Source organism: Drosophila melanogaster, chromosome 2L, assembly GCF_000001215.4.
Source record: "Drosophila melanogaster chromosome 2L".
Taxonomy (NCBI): Eukaryota; Metazoa; Arthropoda; class Insecta; order Diptera; family Drosophilidae; genus Drosophila; species Drosophila melanogaster.
This window is the reverse complement of record NT_033779.5, coordinates 21,535,651-21,560,888: the sequence shown is the minus strand read 5'-3', so window position 1 is coordinate 21,560,888 and position 25,238 is coordinate 21,535,651. Positions and strand designations below refer to the sequence as shown.

General features: G+C 40.5%; 4 protein-coding genes, 1 non-coding gene and 2 pseudogenes across 5 annotated transcripts, besides 14 other annotated features; 2 read left to right on the top strand and 5 right to left on the bottom strand.

Moving 5' to 3' along the window:
- Positions 1 to 96: part of a mobile genetic element that runs on past the window's edge.
- A 5-nt stretch (positions 97 to 101) lies between these two features.
- Positions 102 to 299: a mobile genetic element.
- A 2,299-nt stretch (positions 300 to 2,598) lies between these two features.
- Positions 2,599 to 2,998: a mobile genetic element.
- A 100-nt stretch (positions 2,999 to 3,098) lies between these two features.
- Positions 3,099 to 3,565: a mobile genetic element.
- Positions 3,566 to 4,512: 947 nt separating this feature from the next.
- Positions 4,513 to 4,603: a mobile genetic element.
- A 235-nt stretch (positions 4,604 to 4,838) lies between these two features.
- Positions 4,839 to 14,708: a mobile genetic element.
- Positions 5,447 to 7,150: a mobile genetic element.
- Positions 7,159 to 7,545: a mobile genetic element.
- Positions 7,970 to 9,702: a mobile genetic element.
- A 23-nt stretch (positions 14,709 to 14,731) lies between the features above and the next one.
- Positions 14,732 to 15,985: a mobile genetic element.
- Positions 15,131 to 15,161: a mobile genetic element.
- Positions 15,162 to 15,192: a mobile genetic element.
- An 86-nt stretch (positions 15,986 to 16,071) lies between the features above and the next one.
- Positions 16,072 to 17,198: a mobile genetic element.
- Positions 17,199 to 17,200: 2 nt separating this feature from the next.
- On the bottom strand, positions 17,201 to 18,025 carry His-Psi:CR31614 (annotated as a pseudogene).
- Positions 18,026 to 19,207: 1,182 nt separating this feature from the next.
- Positions 19,208 to 19,736, bottom strand: His3:CG33866 (histone H3). Its single transcript, NM_001032216.2, has one exon. It carries the CDS (start codon positions 19,677 to 19,679, stop codon positions 19,269 to 19,271), a length of 411 nt encoding a protein of 136 aa, NP_001027387.1. The 5' UTR covers positions 19,680 to 19,736; the 3' UTR covers positions 19,208 to 19,268.
- Positions 19,737 to 19,761: 25 nt separating this feature from the next.
- His-Psi:CR33867 lies at positions 19,762 to 21,760 on the top strand (annotated as a pseudogene).
- Positions 19,959 to 21,429: a mobile genetic element.
- Positions 21,761 to 22,168: 408 nt separating the features above from the next.
- Positions 22,169 to 22,661, bottom strand: His2A:CG33865 (histone H2A). The gene has a single exon (NM_001032215.2). It carries the CDS (start codon positions 22,607 to 22,609, stop codon positions 22,235 to 22,237), a length of 375 nt encoding a protein of 124 aa, NP_001027386.1. The 5' UTR covers positions 22,610 to 22,661; the 3' UTR covers positions 22,169 to 22,234.
- Positions 22,487 to 22,522, bottom strand: sncRNA:430t (small non-coding RNA 430t). Its single transcript, NR_002537.1, has one exon. It is a non-coding gene; the product is annotated as a small non-coding RNA 430t (non-coding RNA).
- Positions 22,662 to 22,789: 128 nt separating the features above from the next.
- His2B:CG33868 (histone H2B) lies at positions 22,790 to 23,384 on the top strand. Its single transcript, NM_001032214.2, has one exon. The coding sequence runs from the start codon at positions 22,836 to 22,838 to the stop codon at positions 23,205 to 23,207; it is 372 nt and encodes a 123-aa protein (NP_001027385.1). The 5' UTR covers positions 22,790 to 22,835; the 3' UTR covers positions 23,208 to 23,384.
- A 136-nt stretch (positions 23,385 to 23,520) lies between these two features.
- His1:CG33864 (histone H1) lies at positions 23,521 to 24,543 on the bottom strand. The gene has a single exon (NM_001032213.2). It carries the CDS (start codon positions 24,382 to 24,384, stop codon positions 23,614 to 23,616), a length of 771 nt encoding a protein of 256 aa, NP_001027384.1. The 5' UTR covers positions 24,385 to 24,543; the 3' UTR covers positions 23,521 to 23,613.
- Positions 24,544 to 25,238: the final 695 nt, after the last annotated feature.

Below are 25,238 nucleotides of genomic sequence, written 5' to 3'. Positions count from 1 at the left end.
TTCTCATGTCACCTATTTAAACCGAAGATATTTCCAAATAAAATCAGTTTCTTACAAAAACTCAACGAGTAAAATCTTCTTATTTGGGATTTTACAATAACTGTTGAAAATATGTATGTAATATGTATGTATATATAATAATATGTAATAAAGTCAATGCACTGTGTCTCCCTCTTTTGGTCGCGGTAACCAAAAGCTTTTTTCTCTTATTGTGTTATCCTCATTAGCGTGTGATTTGGCTGCCTGCGTGCAGTAACATTGTACTCTAGATCAGTCACAATAAATACTTGAAACGAATAATAACAAACAGAATTTTTTCCAATTATACACCTAGAAAAATCCTGAAATCTAAATAACCATAAGTGAATAAATTTAATTTTTTTTATTTATTTTAAAACTTTGCTTTTTTTATTTGATAAAAGAAACTTATTTAAAAGAATAATAATTCATGGATCAAGAATATAGTGAAAAGAACTACACTGAAAAAAAACTGAAATATGGGAAAATGTAATTACATTATTTAGCTCTTCTTTAGAATATATTTAGCAACTAGTGCTCTTAGCACTTTCTTGTATAACATTTATACATTTGAATTAAAAAAAACGCATTTTTTATATTTCCTTAACTTAAATTAGTTCGTATCAACACTCTACCCCAGAAAACTCCAATTTATTACAATTTATTATTTATAATATATATATTTTATATATATATAATATATTTTATTATATTTATATATAATATTTTATATTTATATTTTATTATATTTTTTATAATATATTTTATAGCCTTAGGAATAAACGATACTGTGATCGAGATCGAGGACTTTGAATCGATAGCTTGAAAGAGAGAGAACGTAAATAAAAAAAACATAAAAAGATTGTTATAGATTTAATATTAACGAAAATACTGTAACAATCATTTAATATTTTTCATTCACGTTGTTTCCCTTTTAAACTCGATTCAAACTTCTCGATCACACTATCGTTTGTTCTTAAGACTATACAGAGAATTCTATCGATATTAGTGTTGCCTAGTTTTTAAATTTATACACAGCTTACACTTAGTATTTTATATCAATAAATCAAAATCCGTATAGTCGTTCACGAATTTTTTTTTATTATATCTTAGGGCTCAATGTCTGCACTAAAGAATAACAATCTAACAATAATGCATTAATAATCATTAAATTAATAATTTCAAACTCGAAACTATGACCTAGACTCTGCTGCATTAGTTTTACCTGAATAAAACGATACTGGATGCATCTTGCCATCATCTTGTCTCTTTATAAGGACGGCACCAAAGCGCGTGCGCGAAGTTCAGTCTCACGATTGGGGTTAAAGATCGATCGATTGTTTCAACGATTTAAAGCTTCTAATTGTTCTTCAGTTGGGCGAAATGGACCTCCTCGTTTTAATAAATCAGTTAAAGGTTTCTCAATTTTAGCAAAGGATAGTACAAAACGCATAAAATATGAGGAACATTTACATAAATTACTCGTATTTTTTTTACATGTTCACATATTTTTAGGTTTCCGAATTTATCCCCTTTACTAATTAGTTCCTTTAACTCTACTTAAATATATCCTAAATAATGTATCTTCTACGAATAAAAATGCACTCCATTTTTGCAAAAATTAATATTTTTGGTCCACCTATTCCGTGGTATTCACATCTTTGCGGTTTCAATTTCATATTATTTGGAACTGAAGCTTTTTGAATAAAAACTTAAAACAAAATAAAAACAAAAAATTAATGAAAACTTAAAAATTCAACTCCTTTCACTATAAAGAAATCTTAACTTTACAGATACAAACAGCTGCTCGGACTTTCTTGTCCGCCGGACGTCTGCAATCGCTCATACTATGCCACAACGTACAGCTGTAAGTCCTTGCTGAAGGTTTATTGATTTGGTCATCTTAACGTTACTCAAACCATTCGGATTTGCGGAAACCACCCGCAGATTTCCTATCTTTACTTTGTCATACATGATTATCTTCTTACGTAATTTATCCAGCGATTCACAAAGTAGTGACAGCTTTCGTTTTGTCTTGAAGCCCACTCACAATTGCACTAATTACATAAGAATCCGCTAAAATGGCTTGATATGACACAAATAGCGATGTAATATTGTAATGTGCTTTCATCAGGCGATTTTTGTCTTGCTTCCAGTTTTTCAATCACGTCCCACGCCGATCTATCTTATTGCCTCATTTCTCGCAGTTATTTCATCATCTTTGTTTACCATCCACGCTGCTCCTTAATGCTACACTATGGTTGTCTCATTCTTCCTCGTACACGATTCCATTGTCATCGGTTACAGTTATTAACTCCTCGAAAATTTTCATTTCATAAGAATCCTCGTGTACATTCTCTTTGGCGTTAACACTTAGTATTTTATATTCATACACAGTTTACAATACACGGCTTAATAAAATTAACCTATTTAAAAAATTCATAGTTTACCTAGTGCTGTAAAGTGCTAACTATCGGAATAACAATCGATATATCCCGATGACAAATGCCTATGCTTGATTATTATTTAGTTTATTGTTTTTCCCGCCCAGACATTCACTATCTGATCCCCTTTTAAAGAAGCAGTAGATTTCAATGCTAATTACTCCTGGTGGGGGACGTGCTCTAACAACATTAAGGGAAGACCATTCCTCGGATAACTGCAGGGCAAGGGACTGGACTGTTACTCCACTCAGTGGTCCACAGATCAACTTAAGCATCCAAATGTGATGGACTTCGCCGTTTTAAAAGGCATTGGTCAGGCAAAGACCATCAACACAGAGCTCCGATCACTGTGCAGTCAACCTATTCCTCAACATCCTGGTACTTCGGAAACCCCTTAAAGGAGACACACAGGGAAACAAACAGATGCCTCCAAGTTTACTTCCCGGATACTTTTCGGCCTGAACCCTGACCCTTCCCATTACCACATCCAGCGACATAGACAATGCCATCACAGGGTACCCAAGGATATGCATAACTGAAACCAGATGACCCTACTCGCAGTGTAAAAGGGTATGCTAGATTCGTTGAAAAGTATGTAACAGGCAGAAGAAAGCGTTTTCGTCTATATAAAGTAAATATATTGTTGATCAGGATTAACAGCCGAGTCGATCTATCCATGTCCGTCTGTCCGTATGACAGTTAAGATCACATGAACTATAAAAGCGAGAAGGTTGAGATTCAGCATTTGGATTCTAGAAACATAGACGCAGCGCAAGTTTTTTGACCCATGTTGCCACGACCACTCTAACTCCCTAAAACTACCACTACCACATTTTTGAATCATTTTTCAAATCATTTCATAATTTTATTGGTCTTGTAAATTTCTATCGATTTGCCAAACAACTTTTTGCCACGCACACTATAACGCCTTAAAGCCGCCGAACCCGCCACGCCCACACTTTGGAACAATTTTTAAATATTTTTTCATTTATTCCCCAATGTCTATCGATATCCCAGAAAAATTATGAAATTTCTCGTTCGCATTCACACTAGCTGAGTAACGGGTATCTGATAGTCGAGGAACTCGACTATAACATTCTCTCATGTTAATATATATAATTTATTTAATTGCTTTCTATTATTTATTGATTCAAATTTATTAGATTGCAATTGTTGCATCAATGTTAATTGATGGAATTATTCTCTAGAACTGACTCTAAATGTTTCGCTGTTCTTCGGACTATCGACTGCGCGGTCGATTAATTGTCGTGTCAGCGACTTTGTGTCCGCTTGACGACGGCCACTGGTTGGCAGCGTGATCCGGCAGAGTATCGAGCACTGCACCACGGACTGCGTATTCAGCATTTTCTGTTTTTCGCGTGCGGGCCTTTCCGTCCGGTCTGCAACTTGGCAGTTTCGCAATATCTTCGTTGAGCGTGTAAACTCTTACCTACTTTAAATGGTCGCCGTCCCGGCGGCCTCCTGCTTCTATGTCGTCACCGCTCTTTGAGTTGGTGCGCCGATTAGCTATCCAAATCAGACGGCTAAGCCAGATGACGCAGGCTAGAACTAGCATGATTAGGGAGTAGCCGACGAGGGATCCCAATAGGAACCTTTCCCTTATAGTTCCGACGTGATGGAAGTTTCTCAGGCTCAGCTCGTGTAATAGAGGGAGGCTTAGTCGGTCCTAGTGTGAAGTGACATTCACCTAGGTCATGGCCGCCACTGCGGGTTTTTCTCTTGAGCTCCCTAGCTGGTTGACATACCAGGATCCATTTAGGGAAACTTTGTTCGAGTTATTAACCAAGTAGGTACCAGCTACCGTCTGGACGAGACTGTTATCGTCTATGATGGTCAGTTTGGCATCATTGACGATGATGTGATACAATGTGCAATAGTCCCCGCAACCATTTCACGTGCGCATGTGCTGCTTTGGAGTTCCTTGCAGAAAGTAGCTCCGACTGTTGTCTTGCAGTCCCCGATGCTTATAATCCGAGCGGTGTATTTAGCGACTAGATTTCCGTCATCGAAATCTAGGATCCGGTTGTGGTGTTGAACCGGGTAAACAGCGATTTTTTACAGACTAACTTACCGTCTGGTACTTTAATGAGGAAATTTATTAATTCATAATTTTGAAAAACGCTTACAATAGATATTTCAGTTTGTCTTTGAGTTCGCTTATATCGGATAGGATAGTTGGGTTTACAATATTTAGTTTTGCCAGGGTTAGGCCCATTACTATATTTTCCAAATCTGTGATGATTATTATATTTTTCGCTAAGATGATCTTTGAGAGGTAAGCTTTTTTACCTCCTGGATTATATTTAACGAGTTGGTTAGCTCGTTCAGTCTATCTTGAAATTTTATATTTAACTCTGTTCACGCCAGAAGGGCGCAAACAGTTGAGCGGCAGTGTAAGCGGCCAATGCTTGTACTCAAAGCTCCTCCACGGCTCGCAAGCACCGCTGCTCGCGCTCTACTTCTCTCCTCTCGCTCTCCTCCCTTCCCGCAAGGTATTCACCACTCCGCGGTCCCGCGGTATTTCCAATGTTAGTTTTAAGTTAGTCTTAATTTACAAGTGCGAGAATAAAGTGCAAACAATTGAAGGCGGTCCCGGGCGTTTCATTTCTGGAGGAATTAGCCGCAACAACAAACAATTCCGCCCACTCCACTTCATGGTCCTTCGAGCCGGATAAACCGACACATCCTGATCCTGCCAGCGCTCCTTGCGGAAAAATCAAGATAAGTACGGCTTTAAATCCTATTCCGTCCGTGGTCGCCATTTTAGTTTTTCCAACGGCGTTTATTCTTTCCGTCCATCCGTATCAAGTGAAAAGTGAAAATTAAGTGAAAATATATAAGTACATGCGCCCAGCCACCGTGATTACTTCTTTTTTTAAGTGCATAAACAAGCCCTTTGCCAATACCGGCCCCCTAATTCGTCTCACGGTGATCCGCTGGTATCCAAGCGCATATACATATATGTCGGCGAAACAGGAGTCTCATCCATATTATTTATTCACTTTCGCACCGCAAACGATCTATTTGATCCAAAATCTGTAGCAATGGAAACTGAGTCGCTATGGGCGCCCTTGAACACTTTTATTTTTATTACTTAAACGAATTTTCAATGCGCCTTATTTGGTATTCCAGTTACGAAACTATCGGCATACTTTTCCAATATATTTCTTAATTTACATTTATCATTATCGCTTACTTCTATATTGATGTCAAAGAGTATTTCCAAACTATTTTCATGTGCATTATTTTGAACGGCTTTGATAACTTTGGATTTGTACATACTAAATACTAAATAAATTGTTACTTAATTTATTTTAATTTTATTAAAGAACATTCGGCGTCCGAATCAAAAAAAAAATGGAAAGGGCTCACCCAATTGAAAGAACAGTCCACTTGGCTCACTCAATTTGCACACGTCAACTCGCTTTTCGATGTACTTGTTGTTGCCTTTGGGACAAACAGACGCCACATGTCCCATTTCGTTGCATTTAAAACACTTCATGTTTGAACGATCTTTTAACCCAGGTGTATTGCTTCCGCTGTAGTTTCTTCCTTTTGTGTTTGATGTACCTTCCTTTCGAGCACGGCATTCGGCGAATTTGTGGCCAACTTTCTCACAAAAGTGGCACTTGATTTGCGACTGCATTCTTGACTTCTTTCTTTCTGGGCCAGAATCATCATCGTTGTTAAGTTTCTTGAAGGCGTAAGCTTGCAGTTGTTGCTGAAGCTCATTGCGCGTAGCCACATTAGTCGTAAACACCCACAGCAACAACTTATTATCGATTTGTGCTATGTGAGCCAACGCTACCGAAACCGCAATCTCCTCCAAATCCTTGGCCTTCCACTTGGATAGCAATAAGGTGACAATGCGACTTCCATACTGGGCAAAGCTCTCTCCAGGTGTTGGACGTCCGTTCAAGACGTTCATCAAAATAGCAGCAGACGTCTCCATTTCTACGAATCGCTGTATGAACAGTTCTTTAAACTGCGGCCACGTGATGCCAGCGAAGCATATCTGCGACAGCCATTGCGATGCACTGCCTTCTAATGATTTGCTTAACGCTATTACGAGTGCACTGCCTACAAGCGCATTATCTGCAAGGATTAAATCCACGGTGGTGCACCATGCAGATGGATCTGCTCCAGCGCTGTCAGCGCAGAATTTTGGCAGTGCGACGTGCAAGGACTTTTCATTTGACGCCGATGCTCTCGGTGCGTGCATGGTTCTTATTATCTCCATGAGGTTACGGTTTTGTGCCTCCAACGCAGCCATATACTGATCAGGTCTGGTCTCTTGTGGCGAAGGCGATCCCACTTCTGATGTCGGCGAAACAGGAGTCTCATCCATATTATTTATTTACTTCGTGATTTTGTGCGTCAGCGCAGCAAGTTCCGATCGACGTCAGCAGTCAAACTTCACTGAAGGGATCTTCTTACATGTCCCTTCTTCATCATATTCTCTAATGGCTATACACACTGGCGTGTGCCACATTGTCATCTCTCTCTAACACACTATTTATGACCACTCGATCGGACCTCACTCAGCTGCAGAGGCTGTTCGTGCCTCTGCCGCAGCGCTCTACAGAATTTTACCGCAATATTACAATTTCATCAGAATATGAAATCACAGAAGGAATTTCTGGAATGCGAAGAGTCGCGCTCCGACATATATATATGTCGCATCATTATTAGTCTTATTTTTATTTTCTATGTTCCATCTCTAATAAACATGTCATCTTTATTAAATAAAATTCGTATCGAGCTGTTCTTATCTTCGTTTCTTTTTGATCGCTGTGTTCCGTTATGCGAGTTTAACGGATTTTGCTCTGTTCTACATAGCCTCGGTTCGACGATGCGTTAGAGAGAGACAAATGCTGGTCCTGTGGTGAGTTCGGACCAGCATGTATCAAGCGAGATAGAGCGATGTTGAAATGTACACGGGACACTTATGTTTGAAAACTCTAAGAAGGCAGACGCGTGAATATGTCGCAACCGAGGAAGTGTACGACTCGCGGGCGGAGCGCGGCAACAGAGGACCCCGAAATAGTTAACTTCCCGACATATACATACATTTTTTTAAAACACTGTCCAAAATTCACTATTATCGTCCGCTGCTAAACTGCTGTTTTTTTGCCTCAGTAAAATATACAAACCACAAATTCAATTAAATTAAATCAAATATACATATATGTACATATATTCAGCAAAATTTTACATACACATAAAATTATACATACCCATAAATATACATATCCATACATATCCACATATATTCCAATAAAATTTACATCCACATACATATATAAGAATCACTCCATAGATTTAACCAATTTAATACACAAATGAAATATATTACCAAAAATCATAAATAATATCGAAGCCGAACTGAGAACAAATTTTATCTCTTGGCTCAAAATAAAACACAAATCTCGACATACAGAATAAAATAAACCCTGACTTTTTCTTCCGAGATTACATTACATATACAGTTTGTCAAGAAACTGTTTACACACTGTAAAATAAGTTGAATTTTTGACTTTAAAGCTAAAAATAAAGGGTGTTTTGCTTAATTAAACGCAATTTTTTTATAAAATATAATTAAACAATATTTATTTTACTTATAAATCAAAAAACAAATTAAAAATATTAAATATACAAGAAAATAAACAACAAATTCCAAGTTTACACACTTTTGAGACTGTCAAGAAACTCTTTACACATTTTGTTTTCCTACTTTGTTTTGTTCTTTTTCTTAGAACGAACTCGATTTTTCCGTTATTTTTGGCTTTGCATTGCTTTTTACAACGCTTCTATTGAAATTTGTTGACTTTGCTTGTGAAATTTTGCTGATCAAACGTGCTTAAAGCGAATTATTAAATTTAATAAAATGCCTGGAAAGAGATTAACTTTTGAAGTTACCCAATTAATAAACTATAACCACCAGTTGGGAAAATCTTTTCCAGAATTAGTATAAATGTTTCCTGTATCCCGTAAGACCATCTACAATGTTTTAAAAGGCTCGGAAAAAGAGGGCAGGCTTGAACCTAAGAGTGGTGGTGGGCGGAAAATTAAAATTAAAAAGCGTGTAGACCGCTTTATAATGCGAATAGTGATTGCGAACCCCCGAATCTCGGTCAGATCACTTGCTCTGGATATCAGGCAAGAATGCCACCTAACTGTGTCACACGAAACTGTGCGCCAAGTCATCCTACGCCATAGGTACTCTTCACGATTTGCAAGGAAAAACCCTTTGCTATCAGATGCCAATATGGAAAAGCGTCATTAATTCGCTGTGAGCATGATGGATCATGCGGAAGAGTACTGGGATGACGTCATATTTTGTGACGAAACAAAAATGATGCTCTTTTATAACGACGGGCCAAGCAGAGTATGGCGCAAACCGTTGAGTGCGCTAGAAAAACAAAATATCATTCCAACGATAAAATTTGGAAAAATGTCACTGATGGTGTGGGGCTGTATCACCAGCCGTGGAGTGGGAAAACTAGCCTTAATTGAGAGCACAATAAATGCCGTGCAATATCTAGAAATGTTAAACAACAAATTTGAAGGCCAGTGTAGAAAAAATTAGTCTGGTTAGCAACAACAAGCCAAATTTTAAGTTTTACCAGGACATGATCAGAAACATAAAGAGTGCAATGTACGCACCTGGCGCCTTAATAACTGTGGTAAAGTGATCGATACGCCCCCTCAGAGTCCTGATCTGAACCCCATTGAAAATTTGTTGGCCTACTTAAAGAAGAAGGTGGCAAAAAGGGACCTAAAACACAACAACAGCTTATGACTGTAATAGTCGAAGAGTGTGAAAAGATCCCGTTTGAATATGACCTGCAAAAACTTGTCCAATCCATGAAAAAAAGGCTTCAACTTGTAGCTAAAGCCAATGGGGAACATACTACATACCAAAACTTTTAAAATTTTAATAAAATAATTAAAAAATTTAGGATTAAACTTCGATTTAGTGTTTTGTGTAAAGAGTTTCTTGACAGTCTCAAAAGTGTGTAAACTTGGAATTTGTTGTTTATTTTCTTGTATATTTAATATTTTTAATTTGTTTTTTGATTTATAAGTAAAATAAATATTGTTTAATTATATTTTATAAAAAAATTGCGTTTAATTAAGCAAAAAACCCTTTATTTTTAGCTTTAAAGTCAAAAATTCAACTTATTTCACAGTGTGTAAACAGTTTCTTGACAAACTGTATATGTTTCTCCATACATAAATACATATTGCAAGTCCCCTATTAAACTCAAAATAATACATACATACACACAGTCGCGACTTACATAGGCTTGCCAAGTGCAAGCTCTTTCGTCTCCTCTTTGTTCTTTATTGCCCTGACAAAAAAACCGGCGCATAGCGACGAGAGAATACCCTAGAATCGAAACATAAAATAAAATAAATAAGTCCGACGACAAAATTAAAAAAAAAAAAAACTGACCCGATTATTGAATAATTATTTAAGCCAAATAATAATTTTTTACAAGCTATTTCTGGCTCCTATTTCTGGTTCCTAAATTAAAATAATTATTTATCAGTTCCACCCAAATTTATCAGCCTCCCAACTTGGCTTTTTGGCGTGTTTGTTGGTTTTTTTTGGTGTTTATGTTTCGCATCCGTTTTGTTGCGATTTTTTCGTTGTGGTCCTAAATCCGGTAGCTATTGTTATAAATTATTAGCTATCATCCGAACTGTATTCGATAGCTATTTTTTAGCTATTTTTCCATAAATTCCAAGTTATAGCTATTTTCTATATATTAGCTATTTTTTCGGGATTTCCAGTCGGTAGCGATTTTTTATAAATCCTTGGCTATTATCCAGACTCCAGCTGGTAGCTATTTTTCCAGAAATTGCAATTCATAGTTTTTTTTTATAAATTTGAGCTATTGTTTTTCTAGACTCCAATATAGCTATATCTTCTTGTGGACTTCAGCTTTTTTTGTGAATCCTCCTAGCTATTTTTTCACACTGAATTTTAGCTATGTTGTGCTTCATTTAAGCTTTTTTCCAGTTGATTGAAGATCTATTGGGGCCTTATTTCACAAAAATTGGGATTTTTTTCCTTTCGTGCTCCAATCTCCAGATCCCAATTGCAACTTTCTCCCGAATTCCGACGGGATCCTTTGTCCATCCAGATTTGGGTGCCTTCTGTGTGTGGTTCTTTTTCAATTCCACATTTTTTGCAGCTTGCAGGCCTTCTTGACTTCCTTCTCCTAGGGCATAGCTGAGCATGCCCCTAGAGGGAGACAAGAAAAAGACACCCGCACCTGGAAAAGAACAAAAGTTCAACCCGCAATCTCCGCTATCCACTCGCGGTAAGCCAGCACCCAAGTCCGTTAGTCCCAGGGTCAAAACCGCGACTCCCACTCCGAAAGCAAAGGTTTTGCCATCGACCAGTTCGAAGACAACTCCTAGGTTGGTCATTTCCCGACCAGTAACGCGAGCGTCTAGTGAGTCTTCTCTATCGAGAAAATCCGAGAGTCCCTCCGCTGTCGGGACTGATTTCCTCCGCGTCACACGCTCTACCACAAAGAAAATGGCATCCTCTGAGCAGCCAACGCCCGCAACCGCAGCGTTGCATAAATTCATCGCCGTCAGCGATCGCGTAAGCCTTTTCGAAGCGAAGATCAACACTCCTGATCAAGCCTCTCCGTCCCTACACACGTTACAAGTCCGTCTGCAACAGGTGCGAGCCTTATGGGACAAAGTGGAAAGAGAGTACGAAACATGCTCTGACCTAATGGCCCAAGAAGGATCCCTCGACACAGTGCCTATTCTCCAGGCCAAATATGACTACTGCTACTCAGTATACGAGTCATGTGCAGCACAAATTGGCGAAACAATCGACAGAGCAACGCCTCAAGTCGCGCAAGCACCCTCTCAGCCGCTAATTTCGTCCGGCTGCCGCTTACCTCCATGCGACACGGAAGTCTTCGATGGCGACTACCTCCGATGGCCCACTTTCCGGGACCTATTCACGGCAATTTACGTAAACAACCCCAGGCTGACTCCGGTCGAGAAGCTATTCCACCTCCTTACGAAAACAAGTGGCGAAGCAAAAGCCATCGTGGCGAAATCTCCTCTCACGAATGATGGGTTTGCTTCGGCGTGGGAGGCGCTGCGAGATCGGTCAACAGCCAGCTCAAGCTCCTTTTTAACTTGAGTTCAATTTCGCAAGAATCTGGTCATGCTCTAAAAGAGCTACAATCCACGATTCAGGGGTATTTAACAGCACTAGCGCATTCCCAGGTATCCACAGAAAACTGGGATTGTCTCTTGGTTTTCCTTTGCGCGAGCAGACTGCCCAAGCAGACCCTGTCCTTATGGGAACAGTCACTAACTGCCAAATCCGAGATCCCAGCTTGGGAAGAAATGAATGCCTTCCTGAGCGAAAGGTATCGGACATTGGAAGCCATCGAAGATATGAAACCGACTCAGGCAGTTCCAAAAAGGCTTCAATCCTTCGAGACAAAGGTCAGCACCAAACAGAAAGGGTGTGACTTATGTTATAGGGAGAACCATCCGGTAAGATTGTGCCCGCGTTTTCTTCAAATGTCTGTTGACTCGCGCTCCGGCTTTATAAAAAAGAAGCAGCTATGTCTGAATTGTTTTGCCAGAGGTCACCAGCTACGTGACTGCACAAGCACACACAGCTGCTTTAACTGTAAGGGCAGGCACCGCACGCTGCTGCATCGCAGCCCCCCAAATTCCGAAAATGCGAGTTCCTCAACCTCGCCCCCTACACAGCAACCTCCGAGACCCTCTAGCAGAAATGCATCGGCAAGCACCTCAGCGGTGCAAACTTTTTTCGCGTCTGGCACTTCAGCCGTCCTACTGAGCACAGCGATCATTAACGTGTGCCATTTGGGGACGAACTACCGAGCCCGAGCCTTAATCGACACGGGATCCGAGGCGACGTTCATTTCAGAACGCCTGTTCAACCTCATCAAGTTGCCATTAGGCGACACCCAGACCCAAGTCTCCGGTTTAAATCATTCGGTCTCCGCGAAATCCTCGAAGCTGTGTCACTTCGGGATTCGCTCTCCTACTAAGCCAGCTAGACACTGAAGCGTACGTCCTTCCGGAGCTCTCAGGCAAACTGCCCTCCTATCCGATCCCTCGGAATTCTTTGAAGGACCTGCCCGCACTCCGCTGGGCAGATCCTACCTTTTGTGAGAGCTCTCAAATTGATGTATTGATCGGGGCTGACATTCTACCATCCATAATGATGGATGGCACCCGACAAAATATTTGCGGCTCGCTCCTGGGCCAAGAAACTATTTTCGGGTGGGTGCTAACGGGGCCGATTTCCAAGGGTAACCCGAAACGGGTCGCATCCTTCACGACCCAGGTGCACCAAATAGGCGACCCTTGCCTCAACTCTAGACCCCTCTCCCCTGTGTCCGAAGATCCCTCAGATTTGCTGGCCCTCACACCAGGCCATTTCCTTATTGGAGGGCCGTTGCTTTCCACGGCGGAACCCGAGATAAAGGGCGAAGCCAAGTCGATAATAAATCGATGGCAACACCTCAAGGCACAACATCAGCAGTTTAGTGCACGGTGGAAAGAGGAGTATCTTAAAGAACTCCATAAACGAAACAAATGGCAATTTCCGACCAGGAACCTCCAAGCCGACGATATGGTAGTTGTCAAGGAGGACAATCTACCACCGAACGAATGGCGGGTCGGCAGAATCGTTTCTGCCTTTCCAGGAGCCGACGACCGCATTCGAGTCGTTGAGATCCGTACGTCTCGCGGCACCATAAAACGCCCTGTCCACAAAGTTATTCTTCTGCCGATGGAGGACAAAGAGTCCTCCGTTCCTAGGGATTAGGGCACTTCCCCCATTCCGGGGCCCAAATAGTAGTCGGCTCATACTAAGCTTTTCTTTTATTTCTTTTATTGGCAGACTTACTCACTTCCTCCAATAATGGCACCTCGTCCTCGTGCCACCCAGTCGTTGGAGAGCAGACGTACTCGAGGTGTTAAATCCTACCGCTGCCGAGTCTGCTCTGGAATCCACCCTCTTCGGAAGTGCAAGAGGTTCCACAAACTGAGCGCTTAAAAGCGCCTTCGGGCAGTACTTATTAATAAGTACTGCTTGAACTGCCTCGCCCATCAGCACTCAGGAGGAGACTGCCGCAGCCAAGAGGGATGCAAGAAGTGTGGAGGAGACCACCACACTCTACTCCACATGCACGAGGTCCTCCCCGCTCCGACCCCGGCAGCGCTACCAGCTCCGACGCGCAGAGAGCGCCATCCCGCTGCACCTCGTCCGGTCCGGATTTCCCGCACTCCGCCACCAGCCCCAGTCGCCAACAATCGCCCGCGTCCGAAGGTCTCCGTCGCGTCTCCGGCAGTGGCAACGGGGCAGCAGAAGGCTGTCCCCATCCTGCCCACAGCCATCGTCGTGCTGGACACGGGCTCGAAGACCTTCGAGACCGGGGCCATGATCGACCCATGCATGGCGGTGAGCAGCATCGACCGGTCGTTGTCGGCTGCGTTCCGGCTACCCATCACCCGGCTGGGAGACGACGAGGTCTGCTCGGTGACACTCCGGTCCCGAACAAGCACCTTCCGACTCAACGTCGTCCTGAAGATCGAACCCAGCCTAAGGATCCGGACACCCATCCGAGCTCTGAGCGACGTCGCCAGGGCCAAGTTTGACGGTGTTCGTCTCGCGGACGAGCGCTTCCACCGGCCGGCCTCCATCTCCCTCGTGTTGGGATCAGATGTATATGCCAATTTGATCCAACCGGGGTTCCTAAAAATTGAGGATGGGTTGCCCGTCGCGCAGAACTCGGTGTTCGGATGGACCGTTTCTGGAGCGTGCACGGAATGAAGAGGCCGATCCTGCTGTCTTAGCGGGCCAGGGATACCTTTGCCTACGCAAGGGGGGGGGGGAGAATGTTCACGCCAGAAGGGCGCAAACAGTTGAGCGCAGGGTAAGCGGCCAATGCTTGTACTCAAAGCTCCTCCACGGCTCGCAGGCACCGCTGCTCGCGCTCTCCTTCTCTCCTCTCGCTCTCCTCCCTTCCCACAAGGTATTCACCACTCCGCGGTCCCGCGGTATTTCCAATGTTAGTTTTAAGTTAGTCTTAATTTACAAGTGCGAGAATAAAGTGCAAACAATTGAAGGCGGTCCCGGGCGTTTCATTTCTGGAGGAATTAGCCGCAACAACAAACAATTCCGCCCACTCCACTTCAAACTCGTTTTGACTTTCTTCCGTTCTACTTAATTGCTCCTGATTAAATTTTATTTGCTCCCAGTCAGCAACGTCGGGAGTTCCTTCAATAACCTTTATCGTTGTTCCCAGTATATTAATGCTCCTAGTTCCCCTATGGTGTATTTTAAGGGTAGCAACTAAATTGCGAATGTGCTGAAGGTCCGCCTTTACTACTGGTGTCCTGTGGTCATCTGTAAAGCCCACCGTAACCTTTTGGTCTGCGTAGTCTTCGTAGGACGTCATGTTCGTTGAGTGTTGAAAGTATCCGTAGCTGTCCCATATTACTACGTCTCCGTCCGTTATAGAGATGTAGCTCGATTTCGTGTACTTACCGATTTTTGTCACCGCGTCCGTCGTCACAGCCGCTTTACTAGAGGTAGAAACTATGCTCCTAACCTAAACGGAATACAAAAATAAGTAAGGGGTGATTAACGAAGATTGTCTTTATGAACCACCCTCCCCTTTAGGTTTGTTCAGAGCAGAGCGGCGAGAGTTTATTTCCCAAGATTTTGTTTGACTTTAAGAAAACTTTATCGCCTTCACTTGGTAATCTTTATCCGTCCTATCCTTTCAAAGCTCCTTTTCTGTGCTTGTTAAATTTTGTCGCTAATTTCTTTCTCGAATTCTACTGGTGTTATTGTATTATTTCTATTGGTTTTTTGTCTTATTGAAATACTAAAATATTATGTATGTTAATTTGGCTATATATATACTGAAAGTTGGTCACACTGATCTGAATAAGTTCTTTTTGTTTTTCTGGAAACTTCCTTCTTCTTGTGTTAACTTCCGAACGACTCACAACGGTGTCACGCTTATGTCAAATAAAACAGTTATTAAACTTTAACTAAATCGTCTCGCGTTTTACTCCACCATTTCAAATATGTCTGTTACTGAATGTATGGTTCCGTTATACTTGGCAGTTGCTAAAAGAACTACCTCTGTGGTGTCGTTTATCCCTTTTTCTATTTTGAAGCACCGGGCTATTTCTGCGTGTGTGCTGTGAAACCTGTGGTGCGTTTGCGATTGAAATGCTGAAATTGTTGAGGAGTACTGATTTAATAGTTTCTGAATTTAGTGACCTATCGTTGTCACAATAGATGGTTTTTACGTTTGGAAAGAAGTTGGCTATATTTAATATTAGTGACTTTACGTCCACGATTGCCCTTGATGCGATTGCCAATTTGTCGACACACGTAAGGAATATCTGTTGAGAATATATCCATGTGGACTATTTTACCAGCATAAGAGGGAATAGGCAAAGCATTTTTGGGAAGAAGTACATAGTCTATATTGTGTTCGGCTGTGTTTTGTTCCGTTTTGTCTGTAATATCTTGCACGACATGTGTTCGAGTTACGGGGTTTGGACTGTTACCCGCTCTCCGCTCCCTCTTACGTTCTCCACTCCCTCTTACGCTCTCCCGCTCTTCACCACAGAGTCTCCGAGGAGTCTCCGCTGCGCTTGGGAGAACCCAACGCATTAGAATAAGCTTTAGTGTAAAACTAACTACGAACAATAAAACATACGCCCGGTCGCGCCCGCGCTAATTCTACAAGTCTTCGAGTGTCTTTTTCGAGTGGTCTTTTTTTTCAGCAAACTAGGAATTTTCCAGGACCAGCACCCCCCATCACCCCATCATTTTGGTCCTTCGAGCCGGATATCCTGGATTTTTCAAGTTTGTCCTTCAGCGACCAACTTATAAGATAAGTACGAAATCTCCATACCTTTTAATTGCCGGTCTGCAGCAAAGGTTCGAACATCCAATTTCGTTCAATTTGCTGCCAGATTTATTGTCAGATCTAACGGATTTCTCCGACAAAAGGCAATTAAAGGAAATTACTATCTATTATCCATTTTCACGGGCGCCGCCATATTACCGTTCTAAAATTCTAAGTCCCATTTTCCGAATATATTTAAATATTCATCCGACCAGTGCAAAATTCCAAATGTGGAAAAGTGAAATTAATTTGTGCCAAGTTCAGTGAAAATTTCTAAAGTCCAAAGCTCCGAATATATTTAAATATTCATCCGACCAGTGCAAAATTCCAAATGATGAAAAGTGAAATTAATTTGCGCCAAGTTCAGTGAAAATTTCTAAAGCTCCGCCAAAAGTGGCAAACATTCCGTTCTCGTTTCACTGTGTCCAACGCAAGCCAAATTCTTTTCAACACATTTGTTTTGCTTTAACTCCGCAGTCCGCTCAATACAATTTGCTCTGCTATACATACAAACAACAAACAACACATACCCGCTGGCCATTCCAAGGAAAATATTAATTAAATATTTTCCAGCCATTTACCCATATACATTGCATGCATTACATCTCCATATACATACATATACATTACATCTCCATATACATACATATACATACATATACATATACATCTCCATATACATTACATATCGTACCGACATACATTGCGCAGATTATCTGCATTCCCTTTAACCAGAGTTTACCAAAGTTTAAATCGCTTTGACGCTTTCGCTACTACAGCCTTTGGCTTCGCTGCAGTCACTTTCGCCTTTGTTGCGGCGGGCTTCGACTTTATGATTCCAGTTTTCTTGGCATCCTTGGCATTTGCCTTCTCAGTTTTCTTATTTTCGGCAGTCTTTTTGGTAGCCACAGCCTTCTTAGCTTTGGGCTTTTTGTCAGCAGCCCCAACGGCAGTTTTTTTGGAGGAGACACCAATCTTCTTAGAGGCTACCTTCTTGCTTTGAACTTTTTTCTCAGCAGACAAAACCTTAGACTTTGCCTTCGGATCCTTTTCCTTCTTGGCAGAGGCCGACAGTTTGAAAGATCCAGATGCACCCTTCCCCTTAGTTTGGATAAGCTTTCCATTGACCACGGCCGATTTTAAGTACTTCTTGATGAATGGCGCTAACTTTTGGGCGTCGCATTTATAAGTGGCAGTGATATATTTTTTGATTGCCAGAAGTGATGAACCGCCACGTTCCTTTAAATTTTTAATGGAAGCGTCCACCATTTGCTGAGTTGGCGGATGTGACGGCGTCGCAGAGGCTTTCTTTGCCTTTGTGCCAGCAGATCCAGATGCCTTTTTTTGGACCACTTTCTTCTCAACTGTCGCTGGTGGGGCAGCCACTGGGGAAGCGGACGTTGCAACTGCAGAATCAGACATCTTTTTTTCACTGAGAACACTTTTTTTCTGTTAAAAATGGCTCGCGCGCTGCCTACCAACCTCCTTTGCTCTGATGAGAATCGAGGAGGAGAGCACTTTAACAATGCTACTGACATCAGTCATTTACTATGTCGAAGTTTGCTTGAAGTGTAAACTTTTTTTTAATTTTTTAGTATTTTAAATCATTAATAAAAATAAGGTTTTAATAGTTCTACACTTTTAAATAATTTTTTCGTCACTTTCCATTTTTAAAAGGATGTAATATGGGTTTTGAGACTTTCAAATGTTGATTGAATTTTTATATTCAAATTTTTAACTGGACCAATTTATAAAAAAACATCTATTAAAATAAGAATCATTGCAAATATTTCACTAATTCGTAATGTTTATTAAAATTGAAACGTTCATCCCCTTGAAGGGCTTCTAAAAGAAGCGTCTATTATTAATTAAGATACTTTATTACTTGATTTAAGTTCACATTGAACTACAGAAAAATTTGCTTTAAAGCAGCATTCAGAAATAATTTTCGATCGTTAAAAATACAGATACTTTCTTAAATAACATAATATTAATATAATAAATAATATTTTCTTAAATTATTAATGTGTTTGCTTGTTATTAATGTGTTTTCATGCATATTTTAAAATAATTTGTTCTGAAATCAATCGATTTCCTCGCCACATATGCATTACCGTCTATGTAGTCAAATAAATAAATCAAATAAAAAATAAAAAGAAACAATTTTTGTATTATCCTTTATTATGTAATATATATTACATTCCGCAACAAAATTAGCCAATTTCCGTGCTGAATTTTACATAGGTTTTATTTTTTACAGACGTTTGAAGGGACAGTGTCACTTGTCCCGTACGACCTCTTCAATAATAACACATTCTTCAGTTAACACATGGAAAAAATATAAAATAGCTAGTTTTATTTTATTATTTTCTGTTATTTTATAAATATTGCCGTCATCAATGTAATTTAATTAATTTCAAACTGTCTTACACAGAATTCAGATTTTTTTTTTAGATGTTTAAGGTTCAGAGTCCCTTGCCCCGCACGACACTTTCACTGCTTTAAAGGATGTTCGCACAAAGAACAAATAAAAATATATATTTTTGTATTAACCTCTTCTTTAATTTAATAAATGTTGAGCTGACAATTAAAATAAGATTATTTTTATTCCTTCTCTGGCAGAATTAGTATTTTTACATATGATTTAAGACCCAATACCGTTTGCGCCATAAATAATAGAATATGAATTTTGTTCTTATTTTTTTTTAAGTTATAAATAGTCGGCAACAGAAAATTTTATCTCATTGAATCTGGTTTGTGGTCCTGAAAAGGACCGATTATAGAGTACGCTAGCGCTTTATCTGCAAGTTAATGCCGTGTCAGCTTAAGCACGCTCGCCGCGAATGCGTCGCGCTAACTGGATGTCTTTGGGCATTATGGTGACACGCTTGGCATGAATGGCACACAAGTTGGTATCTTCGAAGAGACCAACCAGGTAGGCTTCGCTAGCTTCCTGCAGAGCCATAACCGCCGAGCTCTGGAATCGCAAGTCCGTCTTAAAGTCCTGAGCGATTTCACGCACCAGACGCTGGAAAGGCAGCTTGCGGATTAGAAGCTCGGTGCTCTTTTGGTAGCGACGAATTTCACGCAAGGCCACGGTTCCAGGGCGATAGCGGTGGGGCTTCTTCACACCTCCGGTGGCTGGAGCACTCTTGCGAGCGGCCTTAGTAGCCAGTTGTTTGCGTGGCGCCTTTCCACCAGTCGATTTGCGAGCAGTTTGCTTGGTACGAGCCATCTCCGATTTGGGTTTCACTAAAGTTCACGTTCACTACTTCACGTTTGAAAACACAATAAACGATCAGAGCATTTGCTACCTACTTATATAGCAATCGTGGACGGTGAAAGAGAGAGAGAGAGAGAGAGAAAAACAGAGGCCATTTCATTTGACGAGCGAAAAGCGAACGAACATATCGTTCGTACTCTCTCGGGTTTTTGTCGTTTTACCTATAAATAGGGGCACACAGAAACGTTGAAATTAGTTCTTTAGTGACTTTCGTGCTGTGCGTGTATAATACAGTATAATTCGCTTAGCTGCATCGATAGTTAGCTGCATCGGCAAGATATCTGCATTATTTTTCCATTTTTTTGTGTGAATAGAAAATTTGTACGAAAATTCATACGTTTGCTGCATCGCAGATAACAGCCTTTTTAACTTAAGTGCATCATATCAGCTGTTTTTTTTGCCAATTTCAATGAATATCATCAAAGTTAGCTGCGCCATCTATGAATCATTTTTGCATATCTAAAAGATGGCAAGAATGCCAACTCGTTTCAGTATCTGCGCATGTCCGTTTTTGTTTTTGCTTTGATCGTGATTTTTGTGTTTTTGTTTCTTATGACACAAAGTTATTAAAATGGGTAAAACAAAGCGTGTCGTTGGACTAACACTAAAGGAAAAGCTTCAAATAATCGAGTTAGTGACCAACAAAGTGGACAAAAAGGAAATTTGTGCCAAGTTCAAATGCGACAGATCCACAGTCAACCGCATTTTACAAAAAACAAATGAAATTCATGAAGCTGTGGCCGCGTCAGGTTTAAAAAGAAAGCGTCAAAGAAAAGGAGCGCACGACTTAGTAGAAGAAGCCTTATACATTTGGTTCGGACAGCAGGAATCAAAGAACGTAATTCTTGACCGGCACGTCATATTAGCAAAAGCGAAAGAATTTTGCCAAAAATTTAACGACGCCTTTGAACCTGACGCCAGCTGGCTTTGGCGCTGGCGCAAGCGCCACAATATAAAGTATGGCAAAATACACGGCGAAACTGCTACAAATGATTCCGTATCAGCAAATGAGGTAAGGTAAGATGGGATTATTATTGATATGTATCTCAAATAACGAATTTATTATTTTCAGGCTGGATTTAAGTTCAGTTTTGAAAATGAAGACACCATTGCTGAAAAAGACAAACAATGCGTAGAAGTTGACATTGTATCGAATATTAATTGGAATGAATATGCCAATGTTGATGCAGATGAGGCTTGCCATGGTCAATTAGATGATGATGAAATCGTGCGCTCTTTAGTTCAAGATGCAAAAACCAGCGATAACGAAGAAAGCCATAGTGATGAAGATGTGGACGATACTGAGCGTCCTACTTTTAAGGATGGGTTTGCAGCAATTAAGGCTTTAAAGTCCATTTTTATGCGAAACAATAATGATGAGTTTTTGCAAAACTTGAATTCTATGGAAGACAAGCTGTTTAATTTACATATAAACTCAGCTGTATTGCAAAAAAAAATTACTGACTATTTTTAAGTTAGTTTTAAAAAGTGTTTTAATCAATTCACCATCACTTAAATTTATATGTCGATCTTACTTATCATTAAGAATGAAATTATCAGTTCCTTTTATGTTTAACATTGTTATAAAGAAATAAATTCTTTATTTTTCCTTAAAAAAAAAAAATTAAGTTAGCTGCATTTTTAAGTTACCTGCATCGAGGCATTGTGCAAAGTACTCGAGGCAGCTAAGCGAATTATACTGTAGTATAGAACAGTGAAAAATGACTGGTCGTGGTAAAGGAGGCAAAGGCTTGGGAAAGGGTGGCGCCAAGCGTCATCGCAAAGTGCTGCGTGATAACATCCAAGGTATCACGAAGCCTGCTATCCGCCGTTTGGCCCGTCGAGGCGGTGTGAAGCGCATATCTGGACTCATATACGAGGAAACGCGTGGCGTTCTGAAGGTTTTCTTGGAGAACGTAATTCGTGATGCCGTGACCTACACGGAACACGCCAAGAGGAAGACAGTTACAGCCATGGATGTTGTGTACGCTCTGAAGAGGCAAGGCCGCACCCTCTACGGATTTGGCGGTTAAAAAGTGTACATCCTGTGTACCCCTATTAAGCAATCGGTCCTTTTCAGGACCACCATTCAGTTTTTAAAAGGAGGAAGATTTTCAAAAAGTATTTAATTTTATTGGTCGGGACTCCCAAAAAATATGTTAAACTAAAAATAAATGTCTGTCGTTCGTACTCTTTCAAATAGAATGTGTATTTCTAACATGGATTTGTACAGACTGTACAAATGGTTTCAGACACCGCATGTACAGCATCACATCGTGGTGTGCGATTGTTTAAAGAAGCAAATTATAGTTTATACCGCATATAGTAGAAACCCCTTACTACATTACCATCTTTACGTTAATAATTCTTTATGATTTACTAATTACAAGAAATTGCCAAGCTAAAAAATTTTTCAATTCTTTGGTAATAATTTGGTCGTCCTGAAAAGGACGGTTTGATTGACGATTTTATGTACATGTAGGTTTTTAGCTTAGCCTTTGAAACGTTTAGGCCTTCTTCTCGGTCTTCTTGGGCAACAGAACAGCCTGTATATTAGGCAACACGCCACCTTGTGCAATTGTGACGCCGGAGAGCAGCTTGTTTAACTCCTCGTCGTTGCGGATGGCCAGTTGCAGATGACGCGGAATAATTCTAGTCTTCTTGTTGTCACGAGCAGCATTGCCAGCCAACTCGAGAACCTCAGCGGCCAGATATTCCATTACGGCAGCTAGGTAAACTGGAGCGCCTGCACCAACACGCTCTGCGTAGTTTCCCTTCCGGAGCAAACGGTGAATACGGCCCACAGGGAATTGAAGACCGGCACGGTTTGAGCGGGACTTTGCCTTTCCCTTCACTTTGCCACCTTTTCCACGTCCAGACATTTTGCTTTGCGTTTATTTCACTTAGTTCACTTTACACACGGAACACGAATGCTCGCCTAACCCCGACAGCGAAATATTTATACTTTTCCGTTTGCCCGCGCATTCAGTTAGGGGTGGGTGACTTAGACCTGAATTGACTGCTCGAAAAAAAGTATAAACGTGAACGCGTTCGGGCCCACATTACGATAAGTGAATTGTGTTTGTGAAAATATAAGTAACGTGAACAATGCCTCCGAAAACTAGTGGAAAGGCAGCCAAGAAGGCTGGCAAGGCTCAGAAGAACATCACCAAGACCGACAAGAAAAAGAAGCGCAAAAGGAAGGAGAGCTATGCCATCTACATTTACAAGGTTCTCAAGCAGGTCCATCCTGACACCGGAATTTCGTCGAAGGCGATGAGCATAATGAACAGCTTTGTAAATGATATTTTCGAGCGAATTGCTGCCGAAGCGTCTCGTCTAGCTCACTACAACAAGCGCTCGACCATCACCAGTCGGGAGATCCAAACGGCTGTTCGCCTGCTTTTGCCTGGAGAGTTGGCCAAGCATGCTGTCAGTGAGGGAACCAAGGCTGTCACCAAGTACACCAGCTCTAAATAATTTTCTCCTGAGAATGCGGACAATAATCCAAAACGGCCCTTTTCAGGGCCACAATGTGTTATACCAAAGAAATGCATTTTTCAACCACCAATCATTGAATATGAATTTACAAATAAAACTTATTTACCCGCAATATGGGTAATTGGGTAATGTTCAAATAAATACAAAAAAATCGGGAACGAAAACTGAATGCGACCAACATGCAATGTAATTCATGACATGAAACGTTTTATTGTTGCTGCGAACGTCAGCTAATAAATAAGTGGAAGAAAATAAAAGTTTTTTTCTCTTGCAACGGAACGTTGTAGCCCTGAAAAGGACTTGTTTAAACAAATTTCAGATCTATAAATCATAAATCTAAAATTTTAATTGCGAACATGTACCAAATACTGCACTTTTTCACAATTTACTTTTTGGCAGCCGTAGTCTTCGCTTTCGGCTTCTTGGCGGTAGCAGAAACCGATGCTTTCTTCACCGTCTTTTTGGGTTTTGCAGACACCGCTGGCTTTGCCTTTGACGCTTTCGCTACTACAGCCTTTGGCTTCGCTGCAGTCACTTTCGCCTTTGTTGCGGCGGGCTTCGACTTTATGATTCCAGTTTTCTTGGCATCCTTGGCTTTTGCCTTCTCAGTTTTCTTATTTTCGGCAGTCTTTTTGGTAGCCACAGCCTTCTTAGCTTTGGGCTTTTTGTCAGCAGCCCCAACGGCAGTTTTTTTGGAGGAGACACCAATCTTCTTAGAGGCTACCTTCTTGCTTTGAACTTTTTTCTCAGCAGACAAAACCTTCGACTTTGCCTTCGGATCCTTTTCCTTCTTGGCAGAGGCCGACAGTTTGAAAGATCCAGATGCACCCTTTCCCTTAGTTTGAATAAGCTTTCCATTGACCACGGCCGATTTTAAGTACTTCTTGATGAATGGCGCTAACTTTTGGGCGTCGCATTTATAAGTGGCAGTGATATATTTTTTGATTGCCAGAAGTGATGAACCGCCACGTTCCTTTAAATTTTTAATGGAAGCGTCCACCATTTGCTGAGTTGGCGGATGTGACGGCGTCGCAGAGGCTTTCTTTGCCTTTGTGCCAGCAGATCCAGATGCCTTTTTTTGGACCACTTTCTTCTCAACTGTCGCTGGTGGGGCAGCCACTGGGGAAGCGGACGTTGCAACTGCAGAATCAGACATCTTTTTTTCACTGAGAACACTTTTTTTCTGTTAAAAATGGCTCGCGCGCTGCCTACCAACCTCCTTTGCTCTGATGAGAATCGAGGAGGAGAGCACTTTAACAATGCTACTGACATCAGTCATTTACTATGTCGAAGTTTGCTTGAAGTGTAAACTTTTTTTAATTTTTTAGTATTTTAAATCATTAATAAAAATAAGGTTTTAATAGTTCTACACTTTTAAATAATTTTTTCGTCACTTTCCATTTTTAAAAGGATGTAATATGGGTTTTGAGACTTTCAAATGTTGATTGAATTTTTATATTCAAATTTTTAACTGGACCAATTTATAAAAAAACATCTAATAAAATAAGAATCATTGCAAATATTTCACTAATTCGTAATGTTTATTAAAATTGAAACGTTCATCCCCTTGAAGGGCTTCTAAAAGAAGCGTCTATTATTAATTAAGATACTTTATTACTTGATTTAAGTTCACATTGAACTACAGAAAAATTTGCTTTAAAGCAGCATTCAGAAATAATTTTCGATCGTTAAAAATACAGATACTTTCTTAAATAACATAATATTAATATAATAAATAATATTTTCTTAAATTATTAATGTGTTTGCTTGTTATTAATGTGTTTTCATGCATATTTTAAAATAATTTGTTCTGAAATCAATCGATTTCCTTGCCACATATGCATTACCGTCTATGTAGTCAAATAAATAAATCAAATAAAAAATAAAAAGAAACAATTTTTGTATTATCCTTTATTATGTAATATATATTACATTCCGCAACAAAATTAGCCAATTTCCGTGCTGAATTTTACATAGGTTTTATTTTTTACAGACGTTTGAAGGGACAGT

What these genes read in the sequence shown, in the direction of transcription:
- His3:CG33866 (NM_001032216.2), bottom strand. Translation starts at nt 19,679, where the DNA reads ATGGCTCGTACCAAGCAAACTGCTCGCAAATCGACTGGTGGAAAGGCG.
- His2A:CG33865 (NM_001032215.2), bottom strand. Translation starts at nt 22,609, where the DNA reads ATGTCTGGACGTGGAAAAGGTGGCAAAGTGAAGGGAAAGGCAAAGTCC.
- His2B:CG33868 (NM_001032214.2), top strand. Translation starts at nt 22,836, where the DNA reads ATGCCTCCGAAAACTAGTGGAAAGGCAGCCAAGAAGGCTGGCAAGGCT.
- His1:CG33864 (NM_001032213.2), bottom strand. Translation starts at nt 24,384, where the DNA reads ATGTCTGATTCTGCAGTTGCAACGTCCGCTTCCCCAGTGGCTGCCCCA.